This window comes from Heliangelus exortis, chromosome Z, assembly GCF_036169615.1.
Source record: "Heliangelus exortis chromosome Z, bHelExo1.hap1, whole genome shotgun sequence".
NCBI lineage: Eukaryota > Metazoa > Chordata > Aves > Apodiformes > Trochilidae > Heliangelus > Heliangelus exortis.
This window is the reverse complement of record NC_092454.1, coordinates 2,574,314-2,595,874: the sequence shown is the minus strand read 5'-3', so window position 1 is coordinate 2,595,874 and position 21,561 is coordinate 2,574,314. Positions and strand designations below refer to the sequence as shown.

Below are 21,561 nucleotides of genomic sequence, written 5' to 3'. Positions count from 1 at the left end.
ATCTGTGGGAAAGAGTCTCTAGATTGATTTGGGAGGTGCTGGGGTCATCAAGAGGCATGAAGGCATTGAGTATCTGCTCTGATAATGTCTTTATTTAGCATGACAGCCTCCAGGGCACAAGTAGACAAGGGCTTGCTTTCTTTCCTTTAAACTAACATTGTTCCAGCCATTCCCAGCCTTGTGCAGATGCTCTGGGTCATCCCAGTTTTCTGATTCTTACTGGGGGGGTGTGCTGGACCCCAAGCAAAAGGTGACAGCAACATAGGGCTGGGGAAGGTGAGCCAACTTCCCCTAGGCAGCATGTTCCTGTCTAAAGTGATGAGTGGAGACTCAGCCAAGGGAAAGTAAATTTTTGGAGTGGCTCAGCCCCTGGAACAGCTCAGCACATCCAGGAGAGCATGAGAGAGGAGGTAGGAATGGAGGCAAGAGGAGATAACTCTTCTTTTGACATGGGGACAGACTTAGGTAAACATTTGTGAAACTGCTTAGGATTCTCACTGGGTTTCAATAAATCAGTGTCCAGATCCATCCTAGCTCCCAAAGCTCTTCTAAATACTACAGCATGCTACAGCCCTGAGGAGAAAGAAGGACTTGGGGGTGTTGGGTGAGGAGAAGCTCAACACGAGCCAGCAGCATGATCTGGCAGCCCAGAAACCTCCCTTGTCCAGGGCTGCATCCCCAGCAGGGTCAGGGAGGGGATTGTCCCCCTCTGCTCCACTCTGGGGAGACCCCCCTGGGGTGCTGGGTCCAGTTCTGGGGTCCCCAACACCAGAAGGAGATGGAGCTGTTGGAGTGAGTCCAGAGGAGGCCCTGGAGATGCTGGGAGGGCTGGAGCAGCTCTGGAGCCAGGCTGAGAGAGTTGGGGTTGTTCAGGCTGGAGAAGAGAAGGCTGCAGGGAGACCTTAGAGCACCTTCCAGTGCCTGAAGGGGCTCCAGGAAAGCTGGGGAGGGACTGGGGACAAGGGCAGGGAGGGATGGGATGAGGGGGAAGGGTTTGAAACTTAAGGAGGGGAGACTGAGGTGAGATCTTAGGAGGAAATTCTTTGGTGTGAGTCTCAAAAGGATTCACAAATCCACCTTTACCCAAGGGTTCAAATCAAGCTCATATTCCAGCCTGGAGAAGAGGAGGCTCCCAGGTGAGCTCAGAGCAACCTTCCAGTATCTGAAGGGGCTACAAGAAAGCTGGGGGAGGGCTTTGGACACAGGGGGGTAGGGAGAGGAGAAGGGAAATGGGTTAAAACTTGGAGAGAGGAGATTGAGGTTGGAGATGAGGAAGAAATTGTTAAATTTGGGGGTGCTGAGCCCCTGTGCCAGGTTTCCCAGAGAAGCTGTGGCTGCCCCATCCCTGGCAGTGTCTCAGGTCAGGTTGGATGGGGCTTGGAGCAACCTGGGCCGGTGGGAGGTGTCCCTGCCCATGGAAAGGGGGTGGGAATGGATGAGGTTGAAGGTCCCTTCCAACCCAAAGCAGTCTGGGATGGTGTTTGGTAAAGGCTTCTGGCACACATCAATCTGGAGCATCTCTGCTCCTTGGGTTTGCTGTTTTACCAGATCTCCATGTCGGAAGTAATTGCTTGCCATTGACTTGGGGCCATCTCAAATGTCTGGGCAGCTGTTAGGAGATCCTGTCAGATCTTGCCTTGGAGCTTCTATGGGAAAGACATTTATTTCTTCACTAGAAAGCACTGGTATAAATAGGATGTGGAAAAAAACCAAGGATGCCTCCTTGCTGCAGGTCAAAGAGTCACAGAGGTCTAAAGGAAGACAGCTGAACAAAAAGGCAGCAGGTGGGAGCTCATCCCTACTATTTAGGATGTGTCTTGAGGGACAGGACCATGGAGGGGTGGTGGTGGGCTGTGTCTGCACGGCTTGGCACGGGTTTAAAGTTTATATCTCTTGGAGGATTATCAGATCTGGGGATAACTGATAAGCCTGAGTGTATTTTTAAAGGAGGCAGCCTGGAGTCTGAGCTAAAAGCTCTTTTATTCCAAAGCAGCAGAAGATGAATTTAAATTCCTTCAACTCCATGTTCTTACCCGGAGCCCAGAGTCTGTTTGTGTTCGATCTCATCTGATTTTTGGGAAACTTTTTGTACTGTGGCCTTTTAGCCTGAAACTCCTTTGACTTCACTGGAATCAAGTCCTCATCACTGAATCTCCCCATGGTTTTTGTGTTGGTTTTGGTTTGGGTTTTTTTTTGTTTTTTTTTTTTTGCAACCATGTTTACGTTACATGAAGAATCAAAAACAAACAAACAAACAAACAAACAAACCAAAAAACCCAGCCCCCCAGAATTCCAAGTAATGGAGCTCAAGAAGAGGACCAAGTCCAAGCAATTTCTACATGAAATCACTGCAGTGATTTCTACACCAGTCTGGGCTGCCAGCCTTGAAGTCTGGGGGTTGTCTCCCTAGCTGGTTGCCTGCTCTGTGCTAGAGGAGCCTCCAATTGAGCATCCCAAATGATTTGTGGGAGATGGAGCAAAGCATTTAAAAGAGCTGTTTTGGAGCTATCTCGCATGCCATCTGTACTTGGGATGTCTTTCCCAAGCTGCTCTTGCAAAACAGCTACTTAAATTCCTCCTGAAGCTTCGTTTCCATGAAGCTTTAGAAGAAAAGAGCTGACTCAGGCAGCCCGTGCAGCCAAGTGTTGCAGAATGTGAGGGCTTTTCATTGGGCTTCAGCAGTAGAAAAGTTTGCTCTTCACTCTGAGTCTGTTCCAATGGAGTTTCTGCTGGGGCCTTTCCATCCAGGAGAACCATCTCTGCTCTGGGATGTCCATCACAGTGGTGGGAGAAGCAGTGGATGTGAATGGTTTGATGCTGCAGAAAGGCATGGGGAGAAATCAGGTCTGTTTCTCAGTTTGGAAAGGCCCAAATCTGCCCACTATCCCATAGTGCATCCCAGGCTGACCCATTCTTTATGTCAACCCTGCATCCATTTTTTGGATGGGTTATTGCACGAGCACCTTGGGTGTCTCTGTCTGAAGTCCTTCAATCATAGAATCATCAAATAGTTTGGGTGGGAAGGGACCTTTCAAGTCCATCCAGTCCAACCCCAGGGCCATCTGTAACTGGATCAGGTTGCTCAGAGCCCCATCCAACCTGACCTGGAATGGTTCCAGGGATGGGGCATCTCCCACCTCTCTGGGAAACCTGGGCCAGGGTCTGACCACCCTCACAAGAAAGAATTTCTTCCTAATGTTTCATCTCAGTATCCCTTCTCCCAGTTTGAAACCATCCCCCCCTTTTTCTCCTCAAATACCCTGTCCATCCACCAGGATAGATTGGAACCCAAGTGACAGAAAAACCTAAAAGATGTGTAAATCATTTTCAGTTTTGTTTTCAGGAGTGAACATGACATCTTGTTCTGTTCTCCTCTGAGAAAAATGCAAGCAAAAATGAAACTGGAGCCAAACAAAACCAGTTTGAGAGAGAAAGCCAAAAGGAAAAAAGTCCTGTGGTCTTCATCCTTGGGGCTGGTAGTTGTTGCTTGCTGAGGGGTTTTGAGGTTTTTGATTAAATTGAGTGGACCTGTCAAGCTTATTTGAGTGTTTCCTACTCCCAGTCATAGTGAGGATAGAAAATGGCCATGCCTGGACTGGGATGCTCCCTTCACCCAACCAACTTTGAGTTCTCACCCTACATCAGAGTGCCTTTGCTGGAGGCAGGCTTGGTGAGGAATAATCTGGGAGGAAATCAGGCTTCTAGAATAGAAATCCAGACCTTTCCCCTCATTATATTCATAGCAAAATCCCCCTTGACCTTCCAGGACAGAATTAGACCATCAGCACTGGTTTTAGATGCCATAAAATACTACCAGCTCCTATTTGGGATCCTTCAAGCCCTCAAGTTTGGATGTCCTTTAGGTGTCCAAAGCAAGCAGTGGTGGGCAAGCAGCACTACCATGCCCAAACCCCTCCAGTAGCACCTGCTTGGGGGTGCCAGTCTGGATATTTGTGGAGCTGCATCACTCAAGCAGATGGAATATTCTTAGTTCAGAGAGGCTGGGCTTTGACAAATTGGAGATGTTTCAGAGGACTTTGCTTCTCCCTGCCCTTTTACAGGTTAGATATCCCAGGACAGCAGGAGAACCCAGTTCCTGTCCATCTCTGTGAATTCAGCTCTTTCAGTGGTGACTCAAAGAGGTTTCTTTAATTTCCTTCCCTCTCACTTGGGCATTTCTGTGGGATTTTCAAGAAGAAGGTGGGAGAAAGATGGCCCTTCAAGCCCCACCACTCCTCCATTTGCAGGGGCTGTCTCTGCATGCCTTGAGGGTGCTCTGCTCCTCCAGCTTTGAGGGATAAGTGGGAGGTCCCATAGAGCCCAATTCTGCATCCAGTTTCTTCCTAATATCTAAGTTTCTGTCAGGGTTTAACACTGGCCTGGCAATTAAACCAAATAACAGATGCTCTCTATTATCTCCCCTCCCTGGTAAAGAAAGAAGAGAGTCTAAGGGAGAGAGGCTGATGGGTTGGAAACTAAACTACACAACTTTAATGAAACAGTAATGATAAATAGGAAAAGTTACTAAATCTATACAAATATACAGGAAAATTGATCCCATGTTCCTCCCCCCTTCCCCCAATAACTCTCACGTCACCACCGAGGCTGCAGGGCAGCCCTGGGAAAGTCCAGGCTGGAATCCTGGGGTCAGCAGCAGTTGGGAGCTGGAGGCAGGAACACACAGATCCAGGCTGGAATGGATCAGGAGCACAGGCAGAGGAAGGGATGGAATCCTTCCAGGATGCTGAAGCAAACAGGGAATGGGTGAAGAAAGGGAAGCAGGAAGAGCAGGAGGCTGGAAGCTGGAAGCTCTTGTGATCCCTCCAATTTATCCTGAGTATGAGGTGTATGGGATGGAATACTCTGTTTGGTCGATTTTGGTCATTTATTTTGTCTGTTCCTCCCCAAAGGAGGGTTTCAGGTGTGACCTCTTGACTCCTTTTCTCCTTCTGGAGGGCAGAATGTTCCTCAGAGCTGAGCAGTGCCCTTGGTTCTGCACACCAGTCTCCAGCAGTAACTATAACCATGGAGTGGGCTCAGTCCCAGCAGCAGCCACTGACTGAGAAACTTGCTGTTCATTTCAGCAAGTGCAGCTCCTGACAAGAGACTGAGCTGAAAGAAAAAGTCCAAGACAGAAAATCACCTTTATCCTGGCCCAAACCAGGACAGTTACTTTTAGCCTAAAACCATCACCCCTCATTCTATCACAATAGGGCCTACAAAGAAGTTGTTTCCCAGCTTTCCTGGAGCCCCTTCAGGCACTGGGAGATGCTCTAAGGTCTCTCCAGAGCCTTTTTTTCTCCAACCCCAACTCTCTGAGCCCATCTTCACAGGAGAGCTGCTTCAGCTCTCTCATCATTTTTGTGGCCTCCTCTGGACTCACTCCAACATCTCCATGTCTTTCCCATTCTGGGATCTCCAGAACTGGCCCTAACACTCCAGGTAGAGTCAGGGTGTAGGTTCTTCACTCCAGGTAGGTTCTTCAAAAGCAAAAACCAAGAGATCCAGAACATCCTGAGCCCACGGGATGGGATCTCCATCTGTTTGGCTGGAAGGGGTACTCTGCACCATGGGGAGAAATGCAAACTAAGGGCAGGGGCCAGGTGATTTGTAGAGGAAGAACTCATCTGGAAAATTTTATTTTCTTCTAAATTTTTTAGGGTTAAATGTCTCAAGTGCTTTTGGTGATGTAGCTCCTTAACTTCTTGACATTTGCAGGGACTTCCTAACCAAATGTCCATGCAGCCACTTGGAGAATGTAACCCCTCGTTGTCCTCTGCCTCTCCACATGCCAGACAAGTGGTGGCAGCCCTCAGAGGACTTGACTCACTCCAGGGTATGAGCAGAGCTGACAGGACAGAGCAACTGTGGTTTTAGACCACAGCTGTCCACGTGTCTGGAGTTATTTTCCCCAGCCTTGTGCCTTCCAGCTCCTTTCCTGGGGAGCCAACGACGTCGTCAAAAATTGCAGGGATCCCATATTTCAGAGCACGTAGGCTGATAATCACCCAGACAGCTGAAGCCTTAGATTGCTTTGTGTAGGCTCCTCCAGCAGAGCAGGCATTTGTCACATCAAAATTCTGTTGAAGGGTCTCTCATTTAGGCAATGAAATAAATAATTGGAAAAAAAAAAAAAAAAAAAAGAATGGAGAAATGATGGCAAAAATGTTGCTTCCCTGTTCCCAGTTTGGTGACCCTGAGTGTCTCCTCCTCTGCAGTTCCTTTGTGACTCCTGAGCATCTCTTGTAGTTTCTGTGTTGACTGATGGCCAAGTCCTTGGGCCTGATGAAGTCAGGGGATGTCTTGAGCTGGATCAGGCCTTTGAGGTGAAAATAGTTCTTTAATGTTTAAATGGAGCCAAGAGGTGAGAGAGTGTTGTGCTGTCTGGATATTTCTTCTTGTAGGTAAAGTGGGGTCCCCCCCAAGGCACCCTACAGCAAAGGATGAGCAGAGAGGGGCAGAAGAAGGATTTCTGCAATGTTTTTCTGGGGTGACTTCTTCCTCTTCTTCCTCTTCTTCCTCTTCTTCCTCTTCTTCCTCTTCTTCCTCTTCTTCCTCTTCTTCCTCTTCCTCTTCCTCCTCTTCCTCTTCCTCCTCTTCCTCTTCCTCTTCCTCTTCCTCTTCCTCTTCCTCTTCCTCTTCCTCTTCCTCTTCCTCTTCCTCTTCCTCTTCCTCTTCCTCTTCCTCTTCCTCTTCCTCTTCCTCTTCCTCTTCCTCTTCCTCTTCCTCTTCCTCTTCTTCTTCTTCTTCTTCTTCCTCTTCTTCCTTTTCTTCTTCCTCTTCTTCTTTCTTCTTTCTTCTTTCTTCTTTCTTCTTTCTTCTTTCTTCTTTCTTCTTTCTTCCTTCTCTCTTTCTCTTTTTCTTCTTTCTCTTTTTCTTCTTTCTCTTCTTTTCCTTCTTTTTCTTTTTCTTCTTTTTCTTCTTTTTCTTCTTTTTCTTCTTTTTCTTCTTCTTCTTCTTCTTCTTCTTCTTCTTCTTCTTCTTCTTTTTCTTCTTCTCCTTCTCCTTCTCCTTCTTCTTCTCCTTCTTTCTTCTCCTTCCTCTTCTCCTTCTTCTTCTCCTTCTTCTTCTCCTTCTTCTCCTTCTTTCTTCTTCTTGAAGATGTTGACACCCTAGAAAAAACACTGCTAAAACTCTGGGCTGGGAATCCTACATGGGCTGGTGCCTTAAGCTTGGCAGGTCCACCCCATGCCACCAACTCAAGCAAGCATGGGGCAGTTTCCATCAACCCAACCCTCACCTGGTATGTGTGGTAGAGCTACCCTGATCCCCACCTTGCCCTTTCTGGGGCTTCCCCATGTCCCCAGCACCTTGGTGACACCTGAGAAGAAGGATGGGCCATCCCAACCTCCCCAGCTTTGCAGTGCTGTGCAGCCAAAAAAGCTTTAAGGTCTGGGCCCCCGTTCTCCCTCCTTTGTCTCTTCTTGGCTGCAGAGTCCTGTTCCTTCTTGGCTTTTCTTCTTCATGTTGGGAAGATAAAAGCAGGCAAGGAGGCTTTTCCTGAATGCTGGATGATCCTCGAGCCCCCTGCCTGCTGCCAAGTCACGGCTGTTGCTTCTTGTTTGCCATTCTCCTTCCTTTGCCTTTTATTTCTTGCATTTTAACATATTTTTCTTTTCTTTGCCATATTTGTTTAACTCTGGTGTTTTCTCTCCTGTGGTCAACGGCTGCAGAACTTTCAGTTTGCATTTCCTTTGCCAATGGGCATGTTGCTTTTCAGCAGCTCTGGATGGGGATGGAGCTGCCTCCCCTCTCCCTGTCTCGTTGGAAAACCCCCAAACTTAATCTTGCACATTCCACGTTGGCTTAAGTGTTTTTTTGTGTTGGTTTTGTTTGGTTTTTGGTTTGGTTTTTTTTTTTTTTTTTTGGGGGGGGGGGGATGTTTTTGTTGTGGGGGTTTTTTTTCCAATCTTAAAACCTTAATTAGAAACAGCCTGGTTTAGAATCTCATTGTGTCTTTAGGAAATAAATGTCCCTTCATGCATTTCTTGCAGGACTTGACAGCAGAGCTTGGTTCCCAGCTCATTTCCAAGACGTTTTGCCTTCTTCCCTCTGCTTAAATTAAAGCTGCAGCTTTTGTTATTCCTCTGAAAAATTTGCAACTTCAGTACAGCAGCAGCCCTGTTCTGGCTTAAAAGCAAAATCTGGGAGAGCAACCAAAGAGTTAAACTCAGTTAAGCTCCAAGCAAAACCACAGAAAGCAAACGCTGAGTGATATCAGCAACACTATTTCCCCCCCTTCCCAGGCTTAGGGATGGGTACTAGATAAGGGTGGCAACCAACTTTTATTTTGACATTCCCCTTTTCAGAAGCTTTGCTCTTTACAAGTGGTTTCTGTGATGGCATTACTGAGAGGAAACACAGAAACGCCAGGAAAACTTGATGTGGAGAATCTGTCCTCATAAAATGCTTGTAAGCTCCAGCAAACAGGAAAGCTTCCCCCATCTCCTTTTTGGTTTTGGTTTTTTTTTTTTTTTTTTTAAATTCCCTGTCATCCAGCTTGTTTTTATTTAAAAAAAAAAATAAAATTTAAAAATCTCAGCAAACCAGATCCGGTGGGCTGAGACGAAAGACAAATTCCTTCTGCTGCCACCATGAGCAAGGCTCTGGGTCCTGCATTGGCTAAACATGAGCCCTTGGGGTGTTTTTTTGGATGGGGAAGAGCCAGTTGGCCTGGGGAAAGAGGGTTTGAACTCGTGAGGATGCCAAGGAACACACGTTTGATGAGCAGATGGCTTTGGCAGGCAAGGTTGGAGCCTGTTTGGCCGCTGACCATTGAAATATATTTGTCAATGGTCCTTCAGCCCTGAGGGTGATGAAAATCAAAGGAATTACTCTGTGATGGCTTTAACAAAAAAAAAAAAATAAAAAAAAAAATGCTGCTGGTGATGGAAGTGGGGGCCTGGGGTGAGGGATGAGGCTGAGTTCTGATGGGTGCAAACCAGTGGGGTCACTGCAGCCGTTGTGGTTGTTCTGGTGTTTTGAGGGATGATGGTGGGGAGGGGTTCCTTGTGAAGCTCCAGAGCTGCTCCCAGGTAAGGAGATGAGGGTTGGAGCATCCCAACATGCTCTCAGAGCCAATACTGAGTCTGAAACAGGCAGCAAGCAGGCAGGGAGCTGCTGCTGTCATCCCAGGTGGAGGCAGATGACACCAAGAGTGTCTCCATTGTAATTGTGTTCTTGGTCATAGACTCATAGAATGGTTTGGGATGGGAGACCTTAAAAATCATCTCATTCCAAGCCCTTTCCATGGGCAGGGACACCTCCCACCAGCCCAGGTTGCTCCAAGCCCCATCCAACCTGACCTGAGACACTGCCAGGGATGGGGCAGCCACAGCTTCTCTGGGAAACCTGGCACAGGGGCTCAGCACCCTCACAACAAAGAATTTCTTCCTCATATCTCATCTCAATCTCCCCTCTTCCAGTTTAAAGATGTTCCCTCTCATCCCATCCCTCCCTGCCCTTGTCCCCAGTCCCTCCCCAGCTTTCCTGGAGCCCCTTCAGGCACTGGAAGGTGCTCTAAGGTCTCCCTGCAGCCTTCTCTTCTCCAGACTGAACAATCCCAATTCCCTCAGCCTGACTCCACAGGATATTTGGGGGGTGTTTTAATACATTTATAAATTTTTAATAAATTTTTTAATACAACCAGCCCAGGTTGCTCCAAGCCCCATCCAACCTGACCTGAGACACTGCCAGGGATGGGGCAGCCACAGCTTCTCTGGGAAACCTGGCACAGGGGCTCAGCACCCTCACAGAAAATGATTTCTTCATTGATGCTGGCAGTCTGGCTCTGCCTTCTCCACCCAGGAAAGGCCCTGTGGAATTCTGTAATGCCTGAGGCTGCCAAAGCATTTCTTCCATTCAACCAATGTTTTTTTTGAGGGCCTGCCATCTTGGCTACCTGTAATGGTCACAGGGGCTTGCACACTCTTGCAGAGCCTCTGCAGCCTCTTGAGCAAACCATCTGAGAGCAATTCCTCCTCTTTGTCCTTGCTGCATTTCCATGCTGTCCACTTGGAGCCATCTTCACCCACTCCCCTGTCTCCAGGTAATGGTCCTGGCTCCCTGTGCTGCTGCAGCCAAGCATGGTCCTCAGCTTCTTCACCCATGCACACATCCTCTCCCCATGTAGCAATGATGAAGCACATATATACAGAAAGACCAAACAAAACCACTGGGTTTAGGCACTGTTTTTACTCAGTGATTTGCTTTTTAGCCTTTTTTTTTTTTTTTTTTTTTTTTTTCCGCTTAGAAATTCCTGGTACTGCGAGCAGTGCTGCAGGCCAAGCAGATCAAGAGCTCCTTAGGTCTTCAGAAAAAAAAATATTTCTTGCCTGACTTCCCTGCTGCTTAGCTGGGGCTAACCAGATCTTCCCTGGTTTAGTGTGGAACCAACAAAAAAAACACAGAGGCATGGGAGAGATTTTCCTGGGAACCAAGGACACGTTGTCTCACTGTTCATGGGAGATCTCAGCTGTTACTGGAAGAGCTTCTGCCCCATGAGTTGGTCCAAGGATGTGTTAGATACCAAAAAAATTGTCTCTTCAGCATGAGTTGGTCCAAGGATGTGTTAGATACCCAAAAATTGGCTCTTCAGCATGAGCTGGTCCAAGGCTGTGTTAGATACCCAAAAATTGTCTCTTCAGCATGAGCTGATCCAAGGCTGTGTTAGATACCAAAAAAATTGTCTCTTCAGCATGAGCTGGTCCAAGGCTGTGTTAGATACTCAAGAATTGTCTCTTCAGCATGAGTTGGTCCAAGGCTGTGTTAGATACCCAAAAATTGTCTCTTCAGCATGAGTTGGTCCAAGGCTGTGTTAGATACCCAAAAATTGTCTCTCCAGCATGAGTTGGTCCAAGGCTGTGTTAGATACCCAAAAATTGTCTCTTCAGCATGAGTTGGTCCAAGGCTGTGTTAGATACCAAAAAAATTGGATCTTCAGCATGAGTTGGTCCAAGGCTGTGTTAGATACCCAAAAATTGGCTCTTTAGCATGAATTGGTCCTAGGCTTTGGTAGATGCCCCAAAATTGCCTCTTCTTTTGTGTTAGGGAGACCCGTGGTGTCCACCTACCAAGGCTGAGGGGTTTTGGGTAGGGTAGATGTGTTGACCAAAAACTTTTCCATGAGGGAAAGGGTGTGCTAACAACTTCCTTTGGCTTTCCAGGAGACAACAAAGACTTCCTGGTGGGAACAAGCCTCAGCAGCACGCAGATCATCAGCAAGGTGGCACCAAACACAACAGGGACCACCAGAAAGTCTACCAAGGAGGCCAAGCCCCTCACTCCTCAGGTAGGACGGGCCACCATGGCTACAGCCAGAACAGGAGATGGCACCACAACCAGAAACACTCCCCCAGTGACAAAGAAACTCACAGAAATGCCAAAGAGACTGAGAATTTGAAAATCGAGGACACCGCCGTCGGCACGGTGCACGTTCCCATGGAGACTCCCCGAGGGCAGGAAGCTGTGGAGAAGCAGTCCCAGCAGTACCCCCAGGAGTCAGAGACCAAGAGGAAAGACATTATTCACGGGGAGAGGCCCAAGATCAATTTGCTTCAGTCTTCCAAAGACAGGCTGAGGAGGAGACTAAAAGAAAAGGTATTTATTTCTTAGGGCAAAACGGAGGGGTTTGGTTTTGGGTTTTTTTCGGTTTTCCAAGAGTTTGGCGCTTGGCCGTTCCCCATACAAAGGTTGGGGTGGGCTTAAGGGACCTTTCCATGAATGCACCTAACTTAATCTCCCAGTGTCAGCACTCCTGCTTCTTCAGGAGGTCTTTTATTGGCACAAAGCTATGGCTCTCAGCTTGACTTCTTGGGTGAGGTTTCTGCCAGGCTGACTTCTCCAAGAAGGGCTGGGAACTCTCCCTGTTCCTTGGGGAAGGCTGGTCCACAGGTGGGTTCTCCTTCCCTGATGCTTGACCCTAAATGGTCTGCAGAGCTCATCCACTTTGCAGGGTGGTTTAAAAAAAGGCAATTTCTCTCCACAATTACAGAGCTTTGATTTTTGAGGGCTGAGTAGTTTAAAAAAAGCCAGTTTCCCTCCACAATTACAGAGCTTGGACTTTTGAGGGCTGAACACTTGGAGTCAGCTACTTAAAAGTTGATATCCATTTATCTCAGCCATGAATTGAAACGCCCTTATTTTTCCCCCTCCCTTCCAACAACCCAACAATAACAAAACTATTGCATGCAAGTGGCAGAGGAGAAATCCTTTTTGGAACCAGTTTTCTGAGGAACTTGGAGATGGTACCTCCCTGCTCCCCCTTGTAAAAACTCAGATTCTTTCTCTTGAGATTCTTTTGCCAGGGTGCAAAATTCTTCCATGAGACCAGTGAGATTTCCAAAAATAACTTGAATATAGATGATTCCACTGAAGTGCATGTTGGAAATGTGCATTTACTATTTCTGGGTGTGGCTTGAGGGGGTGGAAGAGATTTTATTTTTTAGTTATTTTTTTCTTCTTTAAAGTAATGGAAGCACTGCAGAAACTCTCAGAAAATTCATTTTAATGCCCACCTGGTCAATTTATAGTCTTATAAGAAAGACATCACACACACACCCACTCTTAGGTGGGCTTAGGCAACACAGCCAATCTTCTGATGTGAGTTTTGGATGACTCCAAGTGCCAGCTGCCATTAGGGTTGTCCAAAAAAATTGCTACAGGTTTGTGTTGAAGGGCACATTTTAAGATGAAACTGGGAGATGGGGAGGGAGCAGACAGGAGTAAAGAGGATGTGTGCCTTGGGCTGGGGAAAAGGGACAAATGCATAATTAAATGTTAAAAAGAAGTACTAAGTTACCTGGTAATGATGGGAAGTGAGAATTTTAACAGTTAAATGGTGGACAAATTAAGATTTTTTTCTACAAAAAAATCTTTGCTCTTGTTTTAGCTCATTAAATACTTATTTAAAATATATGGGCTTGTAGATTTCTTATCTGAGCATTTGGGAAAAAAAATTGTCCATTATCATCATGTTGAAGACAACCCCAGAAACCTGTCCAGGATGCCCAAGGCAGTCAAATGTCAGAATCAAAACCAGAAATCATGAAGGGTGGAAAAGATCTCTAAGATCATCAAGTCCAACCATCAACCCAACACCACCAGCCAACTAAACCCTGCTCAGGTCTTAGCACCCTGGCTCAGGACCCTCGAGCACATCTTCTCCCTGAGCCAAGGGAGAAAACTCTGGGACTGAGGAAATTGGGGAAGAAATTGTGGGAAATTAGGAAGGAAAAAAAAACCAAAACCAAATGTTTCTGGGGCAGGATTTGTTCTGAGATGAGACCGTTGTCTCTAAGAAAAAAAAAATTGCTTCTAAAAAAAAAATTGCTTCTAAAAAAAGAATTGCTTCTGAAAAAAAATGCTTCTAAAATGTGCTTTGCTTTTTCTCTGTTTGTGTGTCTCTCCAATCCCCTTTTCCCTTTGCTGTCTGTGGAAGGACAAGATCTGATATATCTGTTTTTTCCTTGTGTAACAGATGCCTTGTCTTTCCCTTTTCACGGACCAGGACGAAGTCACGGTGGAAACCACCAATCCCGAAAAGAACAAAATGGACAAATTAATTGAAATCCTCAACAGCATGAGGAACAACAGCAGTGATGTTGACTCCAAACTCACTACCTTCATGGAGGAAGCCCAGAACTCCACCAACTCTGAGGAGATGCTGGGGGAGATAGTCAAAACCATCTATCAGAAAGCGGTGACGGACCGCAGTTTTGCTTCCACAGCAGCCAAGCTCTGTGACAAAATGGCCCTTTTCATGGTGGAAGGCACCAAATTCCGGAGTCTGCTCCTCAACATGTTGCAGGTAACGAGATAAAATGATGAGGTATTTTTGGAAATATGGTATCTCATGCCAAGGCCCACCTGGGAACTGAGGGTGTTGCTCGGGGCAGCTCCTGGTCAGAGGCGGCAGCATCACGGCATGAAGAGAAGTGAACTTGGAGGCTCTTACAGTGGGGAGGATCTTTGCCTCTTTTTTTTTGGCTGAAGTTCAGAGATGCCAAGTTAAGTTGTGGGTCCTGAGTGGGCTGTTGGTTGCATCACCAAGCTGGCCTAGTGGAAAGGGGGGCTGGAATTAGAGGATCTTTAGGATCCCTTCCAACCCAAACCATTTTGTGATTCTGTCGCTCAGGTGAAGTCCTGGTTTCTGACTGCAACCCAGACTTAAATAATTTGTGTCTCTGCTAATTATTCTGAGTGATTTGTTTATTGGTATGATGGTTCTGCTCCAAACCCATCAGTGCCAGCAAAGTTAGGGTGGAGAAAAAAGCAGCAATTCTGATACCTGGTCCCTGGTGATGGGGAAACGAGGTTGTCCTCTGCTGCCTGTGTTCTGCTGGGGGGAGTGTGTTTTATGTGGTGTCACCATCAAAGTGGGGGTTTGGAGAAGGTGTCTCATGGGCCTTCATCTTTCTGCCCCTCTGGAGATTGTGGGGTACTATGGAGGTCATATTGATATATTAATTTTGGCATTTTTAATAATAATGAAAAATCGATGTTTAGCGTAACCCCCAGGTGCAAGGATCTGCATCTCTCTCGTGTAGCAGGTGGGGATTTTTTTCTGATTGATTTGTTTCCAGAGCATGGTATTATAAAGCAGGAGGAGATAAATTGCAGCCAACATGAGGCCCAGATTTAGGAGTAAGGGGCTGGAAAGGGCTTTAACCCATCTAAACATCCTACTCCTCCCATGCCAGGCCACTTGTGTCTTCTCCTACTTGGCTAATTGATGGTAAGAAATCCAAAATTAAGTCCAAGAGTGAAGGTCATCCAAAAATTAAGGATCAGGGCTGTCCTGGCTTATGGAGGACTCTTACAAGTTGCTTTCTTCTCTTGCCCCAGCATTTCTACCCCCACCAAGAGAACCAGTAGACTGATTTATACTTGCAGCATCAGGTGCTTATTGCACTGGCTTCATATTCATCTCTTCATTTCATGAATGTAGGATAAATAATACATCTGCTGTCTCCAGAGGGTCCCAAAGTGCTTTCCAGGAACATGTAGTTCAGATGTCCATTGTGGAAAGCTGGGAAGAAATGAAATGCAAAGGCTGAGCAGGGTGTGCTTTGGGACTGAGTTCATGTGCAAGAGCATAGAAAAATGTGCAAGAGGGATTTGCTCAGCCCCATCTCTCAAAATTGTGTTGATGGGGCAAGGGGTGACAGATCATTACAGGTCAAAAGCAAAGTGCTATGTGGAATTAAATAATTCACCATTTCCTTTTTGATAGTAAAGGATTTTGACTTCTTCCAAGCACAGGAGGTTTTTTCCCAACCCACATAATTGGCTGCATTCACATGAATGATGAAAGATTTTGGTCAAGCCCTAAACGAGGAATTTTTATGATGTTTTCAGGCTTGATAACCCTGGTTGGAGGCAGAGCTGGGGATGAAGTGCAGGGGAATCATCACAGCTTCTTTGATGTGAGATAAAGGGGTTGATAGTATTGATATATGATCTATTATCAGTATCAGTGGGGTATATTGGATAATATGAGGGTATTATGGGGTAATGTGGATATCATATAGGCTTAATATATGGATATTGTGGGATATATGGGGCTCATATTGATAGATTAATATAACAATTGGATATATTGCTATATGGTTGATGATATAATATTACCCAGGTCCAGTCCTGGCCCCTTCACCGTCAGATATTTTCCATCAGCCATTTCTAGATAACTCTAAAAAATAAAAATAATTAAAAAAAAAAAAAACAAAACCAAAACCAAACACACCAGCAACCAGCTTGAATAAAATGCTTGCTCCAGAGCTGGATTTATGTCTCTCTAGCACCTTTCAGACTAATCTGATCCCTGGATGTAAGGAGCTCAGCTTACTGGGCACTGGCGAGCTGGGGAATTACTCTGCCGGGGTGTGATAAATCGGGATCAACGTGATCCCCTTCCCGTGCTGCTGGCGCCTGGGGCCAGATCCCTCACCCCCCCATCTGCTCCCAGCAGATGCTTCTTGTTTTGTAGAGCCTTGTTTGTCCCTTTCTCTCAGCACTGTGATGGCAACAGCTCAGCCCCACCAGAGGATCTCATAAATTAACCCGTTGAGCCACCCGACCAGCATCCCGGTACCCACAGACAGCATCCCTATATCCCACCAGACCTCCAAGCAGACAGCAAAAGGGTTTTCTCCCACCAGACAGGCTGTAAACTGAGTAAATTGTCTTTTTAACCTGGCTCCTCTTGTGCTTGTAGCTGTTGACAAGGTGATTTTGCTGGGGAGCTTCACATGCTCACAGCTGATCGCAAGGGGCTTGGTTTGATCCCAAAAGAGATGCCAGCACGGGAATGTTGTCACATTGCAGCATCCCCCCTGTGGGCCTTGCACCATTTCTTAATGGCATCTATTGGGAAAACTCTGAATATATCCTTCACTCTGTGGTTTTGGTCCCAAATCTTGGCTGAGTCTTGAATTTGGGTGCTGTGAACCTTTGGGAAGGGAGACATGGATGAGGAAATCATGGGGTGGGCTGGAGGAGATGCTGCCATTTGGGGGCTCAGCATTTGGGTTTGATTTTCTACCCCTTGAGTTTGGCTTGGTCTTTGATACTGGAAGAGATCTGGGGGCTGCACAAGCCCTTGGGATGGACCTTGACTGGGTTGGTCCCAGGGATCTTGAATGCATGGAGACATTCAGGAACACCTTGGTGGACACATGTGTGGTTTCTTCACCCCTCTAGAAATTAATGAATTAAGAAGTTGAGAGCAAGAGAGGTTTTTCCTTGTTGTAGTTGGCATGCTCAGGCTGCAATGCTTTTTTTTTTTTTCTTTCCTTTTTGTTTGTTTTGGGGTTTTTTTCAGTTGTTGGAGGGGGGGATGTTAAGCAACGTGCCCCAAACCCTTCACATGTAACATAAGTTGGAGTATTCCTCTGTTGAAATGGCCATGCTCTTTATAGAGGAGCAGTGTCTGCATCTGAGCTATGCAGAGCCAAGGGTATTATTAGAGTGGACATCACTGAGGCTGTAATTGTACACTGCTCCCCTTAGCAACCACGGCCAACAGCACATCAAACAGAAGGCTGATACCTTCTTTTAATAATAATAATTAAAAAAAAACCTCCAAACCAAACCCACCATGAAATGCACATCTCACCCCAGGGCAGCAGAGCCCACGGACAGGGACAGAGTATGGCCAAGTGCTTGGAAATGCCTTGGTGTCCATGGAGAAGGGTTCCTGCTCTTCCATACCCTGTTCCATTCCCTGCTGGCTACTCTATGGGACACCCTCAAGCACACCCTATGGCATATCCTCTGGCACATCCTATTGCATCCTATCCTCCTGCATCCCCATCACATCAGAAATTGTGTGGGCAGCAGGAGCAGGGCAGGGATTGTCCCCCTGTGAGGCTGCCCCTGGAATCCTGGGGTCAGTTCTGGGCCCCTGAGGACAAGAAGGACATTGAGGGGTTGGAGTGTGTCCAGAGAAGGGCAAGGGAGCTGGGGAAGGGTCTGGAGCAGAAGTCTGCCCAGGAGCAGCTGAGGGAGCTGGGGGTGTTGATCCTGGAGCAAAGGAGGCTGAGGGGAGAGCTTCTGGCTCTCTGCAACCCCCTGAGAGGAGGTTGGAGCCAGGGGGGGTCGGGCTCTGCTCCCAAGGAAGAAGGGATGGGAGAAGAGGAATTGAGCTGGAGGTTTAGATTGGAGCTTGGGAAGAATTTCTCCCTGGCAAGGGTTGTCAGGGCCTGGCCCAGGCTGCCCAGGGCAGGGCTGGAGTCCCCATCATTCCTGGAGGGATTCCAAAGGCACTTGAGACACCCATGTTTGTAGCCTTGGGGTCTGCTCCAGGGACCTTCAGACCTTTTTCCCTCCCTGTCTTTAAGTGAAGCCTCTCTGGTGTCTCCCAGGCGATGCCTTTTCCAAGACAAGCAGCACCACTGTGTTTTCTGTGCACCAACAGAACCACCTGCAATGAAATGAAATTAAAAGCAGGCACAGAAAGAGGAGTGATGGGGTTTGCAGTCTGTGCTGGACATGTCCTACAGGTCAGATGCTCTCCAGCCATGCTCAGGTTCTCCCAGCTCCACCTCAGTCAAACCCCAAACCATTCCTCACTGAAGACCCAGACCTTCTCAGTTCTCCAGGACCTAATGCCACAACATCTGCATCCCAAGGAGGGACTCACCCTGCATTTTCCTCTTCCATCCTCCACTTGGGCTAACAACAATTTTTTGGCCAGGTTTTTCCCCTCTGGAAGTGGTCACACCAACCACCCCAAACCCAGGTGAGTCCACCAAAACCCCAGAAAAAGCTCACAGGGGTTCAATTGAGGTTTCTACCACCAGAGCAAAGCACAGCACAAAATCAAGGAAGGGCCATTCGTGGGGCATCAGGAGATGAAACTAAGATGATGAAGAAACCCTGCATAGGTATGTGATAGGGTGTGCAACTGAGAAGTGTTCCTTAGGGTGTGCAACAGGGTGTGCAATAGGGAGTGCAAGAGGATGTACAACAGGGAATGCAATAGGGAATGCAATAGGATGTACAACAGGGTGTGCAATAAAGAATGCAATAGGATGTTCCATAGGGTGTGCAACAGGGAATGCAATAGGATGTGCAGTAGGGTGTGTGATAGGGAATACAACAGGACGTTCCATAGGGTGTGCAATAGGGAATGCAATAGGATGTACAACAGGGTGTGCAATAGGGTATGTGATAGGGAATGCAATAAGATGTTCAATAGGGTGTGCAACAGGGAATGCAATAGGATGTTCCATAGGATGTACAACAGGGAATGCAACAGCGTGTGCAATAGGGTGTGCAATAGGGAATGCAGTGGGATGTGTGATAGGGTGTGCAATAAAGAATGCAATAAAGAATGCAATAGGATGTTCCATAGGGTGTGGAAAAGGGTGTGCAATAGGATGTGCAATAGGGAATGCAATAGGATGTTCCATAGGGTGTGCAACAGAGAATGCAATAGGATGTGCATCAGGGTGTGCAATAGGGAATGCAGTAGGATGTGTAATAGGGTGTGCAATAGGGAATGCAATAGGATGTTCCATAGGGAATGCAATAGGATGTGCAGTAGGGTGTGTGATAGGGAATACAACAGGACGTTCCATAGGGTGTGCAATAGGGAATGCAGTAGGATGTACAACAGGGTGTGCAATAGGGTATGTGATAGGGAATGCAATAAGATGTTCAATAGGGTGTGCAACAGGGAATGCAATAGGATGTTCCATAGGATGTACAACAGGGAATGCAACAGTGTGTGCAACAGGGTGTGCAATAGGGAATGCAGTGGGATGTGTGATAGGGTGTGCAATAAAGAATGCAATAAAGAATGCAATAGGATGTTCCATAGGGTGTGGAAAAGGGCGTGCAATAGGATGTGCAATAGGGAATGCAATAGGATGTTCCATAGGGTGTGCAACAGAGAATGCAATAGGATGTGCATCAGGGTGTGCAATAGGGAATGCAGTAGGATGTGTAATAGGGTGTGCAATAGGGAATGCAACAGGATGTTCCATAGGGTGTGCAACAGGGAATGCAATAGGATGTGCAGTAGGGTGTGTGATAGGGAATACAACAAGACGTTCCATAGGGTGTGCAATAGGGAATGCAATAGGATGTTCCATAGGATGTACAACAGGGAATGCAACAGTGTGTGCAACAGGGTGTGCAATAGGGAATGCAGTGGGATGTGTGATAGGGTGTGCAATAAAGAATGCAATAAAGAATGCAATAGGATGTTCCATAGGGTGTGCAATAGGGAATGCAATAGGATGCTCCCTAGGATGTACAACAGGGAATGCAATGGGATGTGCATCAGGGTGTGCAATAGGGAATACAATAGGATGTTCCATAGGGTGTGCAATAGGGAGTGCAACAGGGTATGCAATTTAGCATGCAATAGGGTGTGCACTAAGGCATGCAATAAGGGATATATCATAAGATATGCAATAGGAAATGCAACAGAAAATGTCACAGGGTCTGGGTTAGAGTGTGCAACGCTGTAGGCACTAGGGTATGCCATAGGGTGTGCCATGGGGTATATACATCAGGGAATACTATAAAGTATGCAGTAGGGCATGAAATAGAGTATGTAACAGGGTATGCATTAGGGTATGTGATTTGGGACTTCTTAGGGTATGCCATAGGGTGTGCATTAGGGTATGGATTCTCTATGGATAGTCTAATCCATAGGGTATGGATTAGAGCATGCAACACAGTAGGCACTAGGGTACACTCTATACCATGGGGTACACCGTAGGGTGTGCAATGGGGTATGCTATAGGGTGTGCTATAGGGTGTGCTGTAGGGTGTATCATAGAATCATTAAGCTTGGAAAGGGCCTCTAAGATCAAGTCCACCCAGCAACCCAACACCACCAGCCAACTAACCCATGTCTTCAAGTGCTACACCCACAGATTTTTTTGAAGACCTCCAGGGCTGGTGGCTCCTTGGGCATCCCTGTTCCAATCAATGCCTGACCACTCTTTCTGTAAACAGTTTTTTTCCTAATATCCAATCAGAACCTTCACTGGAGAAGCCTGAAGCTGGTTCCCCTTGTGCTGTCACCAATCCCACCTCACTCCAACCTCCTCTCAGGCACTTGCAGAGAGCCACAACAGTGCTGGCACAAGCCAGGATGCTGGTGGCCTTCTTGGCCACCTGGGCACCCCCTGGCTCCTGCTCAGCTGAATCAACCAACACCCCCAGCTCCTTTCCCTCTGGGCACTTCCCAGCCCCAAGCCTGGAGCATTGCCTGGGGTTGGGGTCACCCAAGTGCAGGACCCAACACTTGGCCTGGTTGAACCTGATGTATCCTGTGTGCAAACACCTTCATTTAGGGGTTTGCAGAAACTCACAGAACTTGGAAACCTTTTTCCTTACATTTCTGCATTGCTGTTGGCAGCCCTGTCCAGGTTTTATAAACCACCATGGGACTCACCATGCAGCAAAAGCTGCCTGTGAAATGCAGCTCTGCAGGTGGGATTTCCTTTCTGGGAATATTGAATTCTGGGAATTCAAAGGCAATCCTGAAACCATGCACAGACATAAATGTGTAGCATACAGACAGGGCTGGGGGGGATGGGGAGCACAGCCCCCTGGGTGGCTCTGAGGAGCATCCCTGCATCCTCCTGCTCTCCAGCAAGGAGAAAGGGAGGAGCAGAGAGGAGATGAGTTCCCCTTCATTTGCCCCCTCACATTTTGTCTCTTCAGCTGCTTTTTCATGCTGTAACAGGGTGAGAAGGATTTTATTTCTCTGATTATTTTTAATTATTATTTATTTATTATTAATTTTATTATTATTACTATTATTATTACTATTATTATTATTACTATTATTTCCTGTTTTAATACTTCTTTCTTTTTATCCTTTTTATGAGCATTTTCATATTTGTGACTATCATTTTCAGTGTTTTCTCAAAATTCTCCTAGTCACCCCAGGGCCCAACATCACCCAGGCAAGGGTCAGCAGTGGGCAGGAGAGGGAGCCAGGGGAGGGGGCTGGCACCCTGCCCACATCAGCAGGTTGAAGAGCAGAGTTGGGCATCAATTATTGTTGGCTCTGACATTAACTCCTCAGTCCATCCTTGG

General features: G+C 46.9%; 1 protein-coding gene across 5 annotated transcripts in view; it reads left to right on the top strand.

The window, feature by feature from the left end:
- The window catches only part of CTIF (cap binding complex dependent translation initiation factor), a 159,527-nt gene that overhangs the window by 98,734 nt on the left and 39,232 nt on the right, over positions 1 to 21,561 (top strand). For 3 of the 5 annotated variants that reach the window (XM_071732233.1, XM_071732236.1, XM_071732234.1), the window contains 2 exons: positions 11,166 to 11,598; positions 13,478 to 13,807. In XM_071732233.1, the coding sequence (XP_071588334.1) occupies positions 11,166 to 11,598; positions 13,478 to 13,807 (763 nt within the window). The remainder of the gene's footprint in view (positions 1 to 11,165; positions 11,599 to 13,477; positions 13,808 to 21,561) is intronic. The other 2 variants (XM_071732237.1, XM_071732235.1) reach the window with 1 other exon arrangement.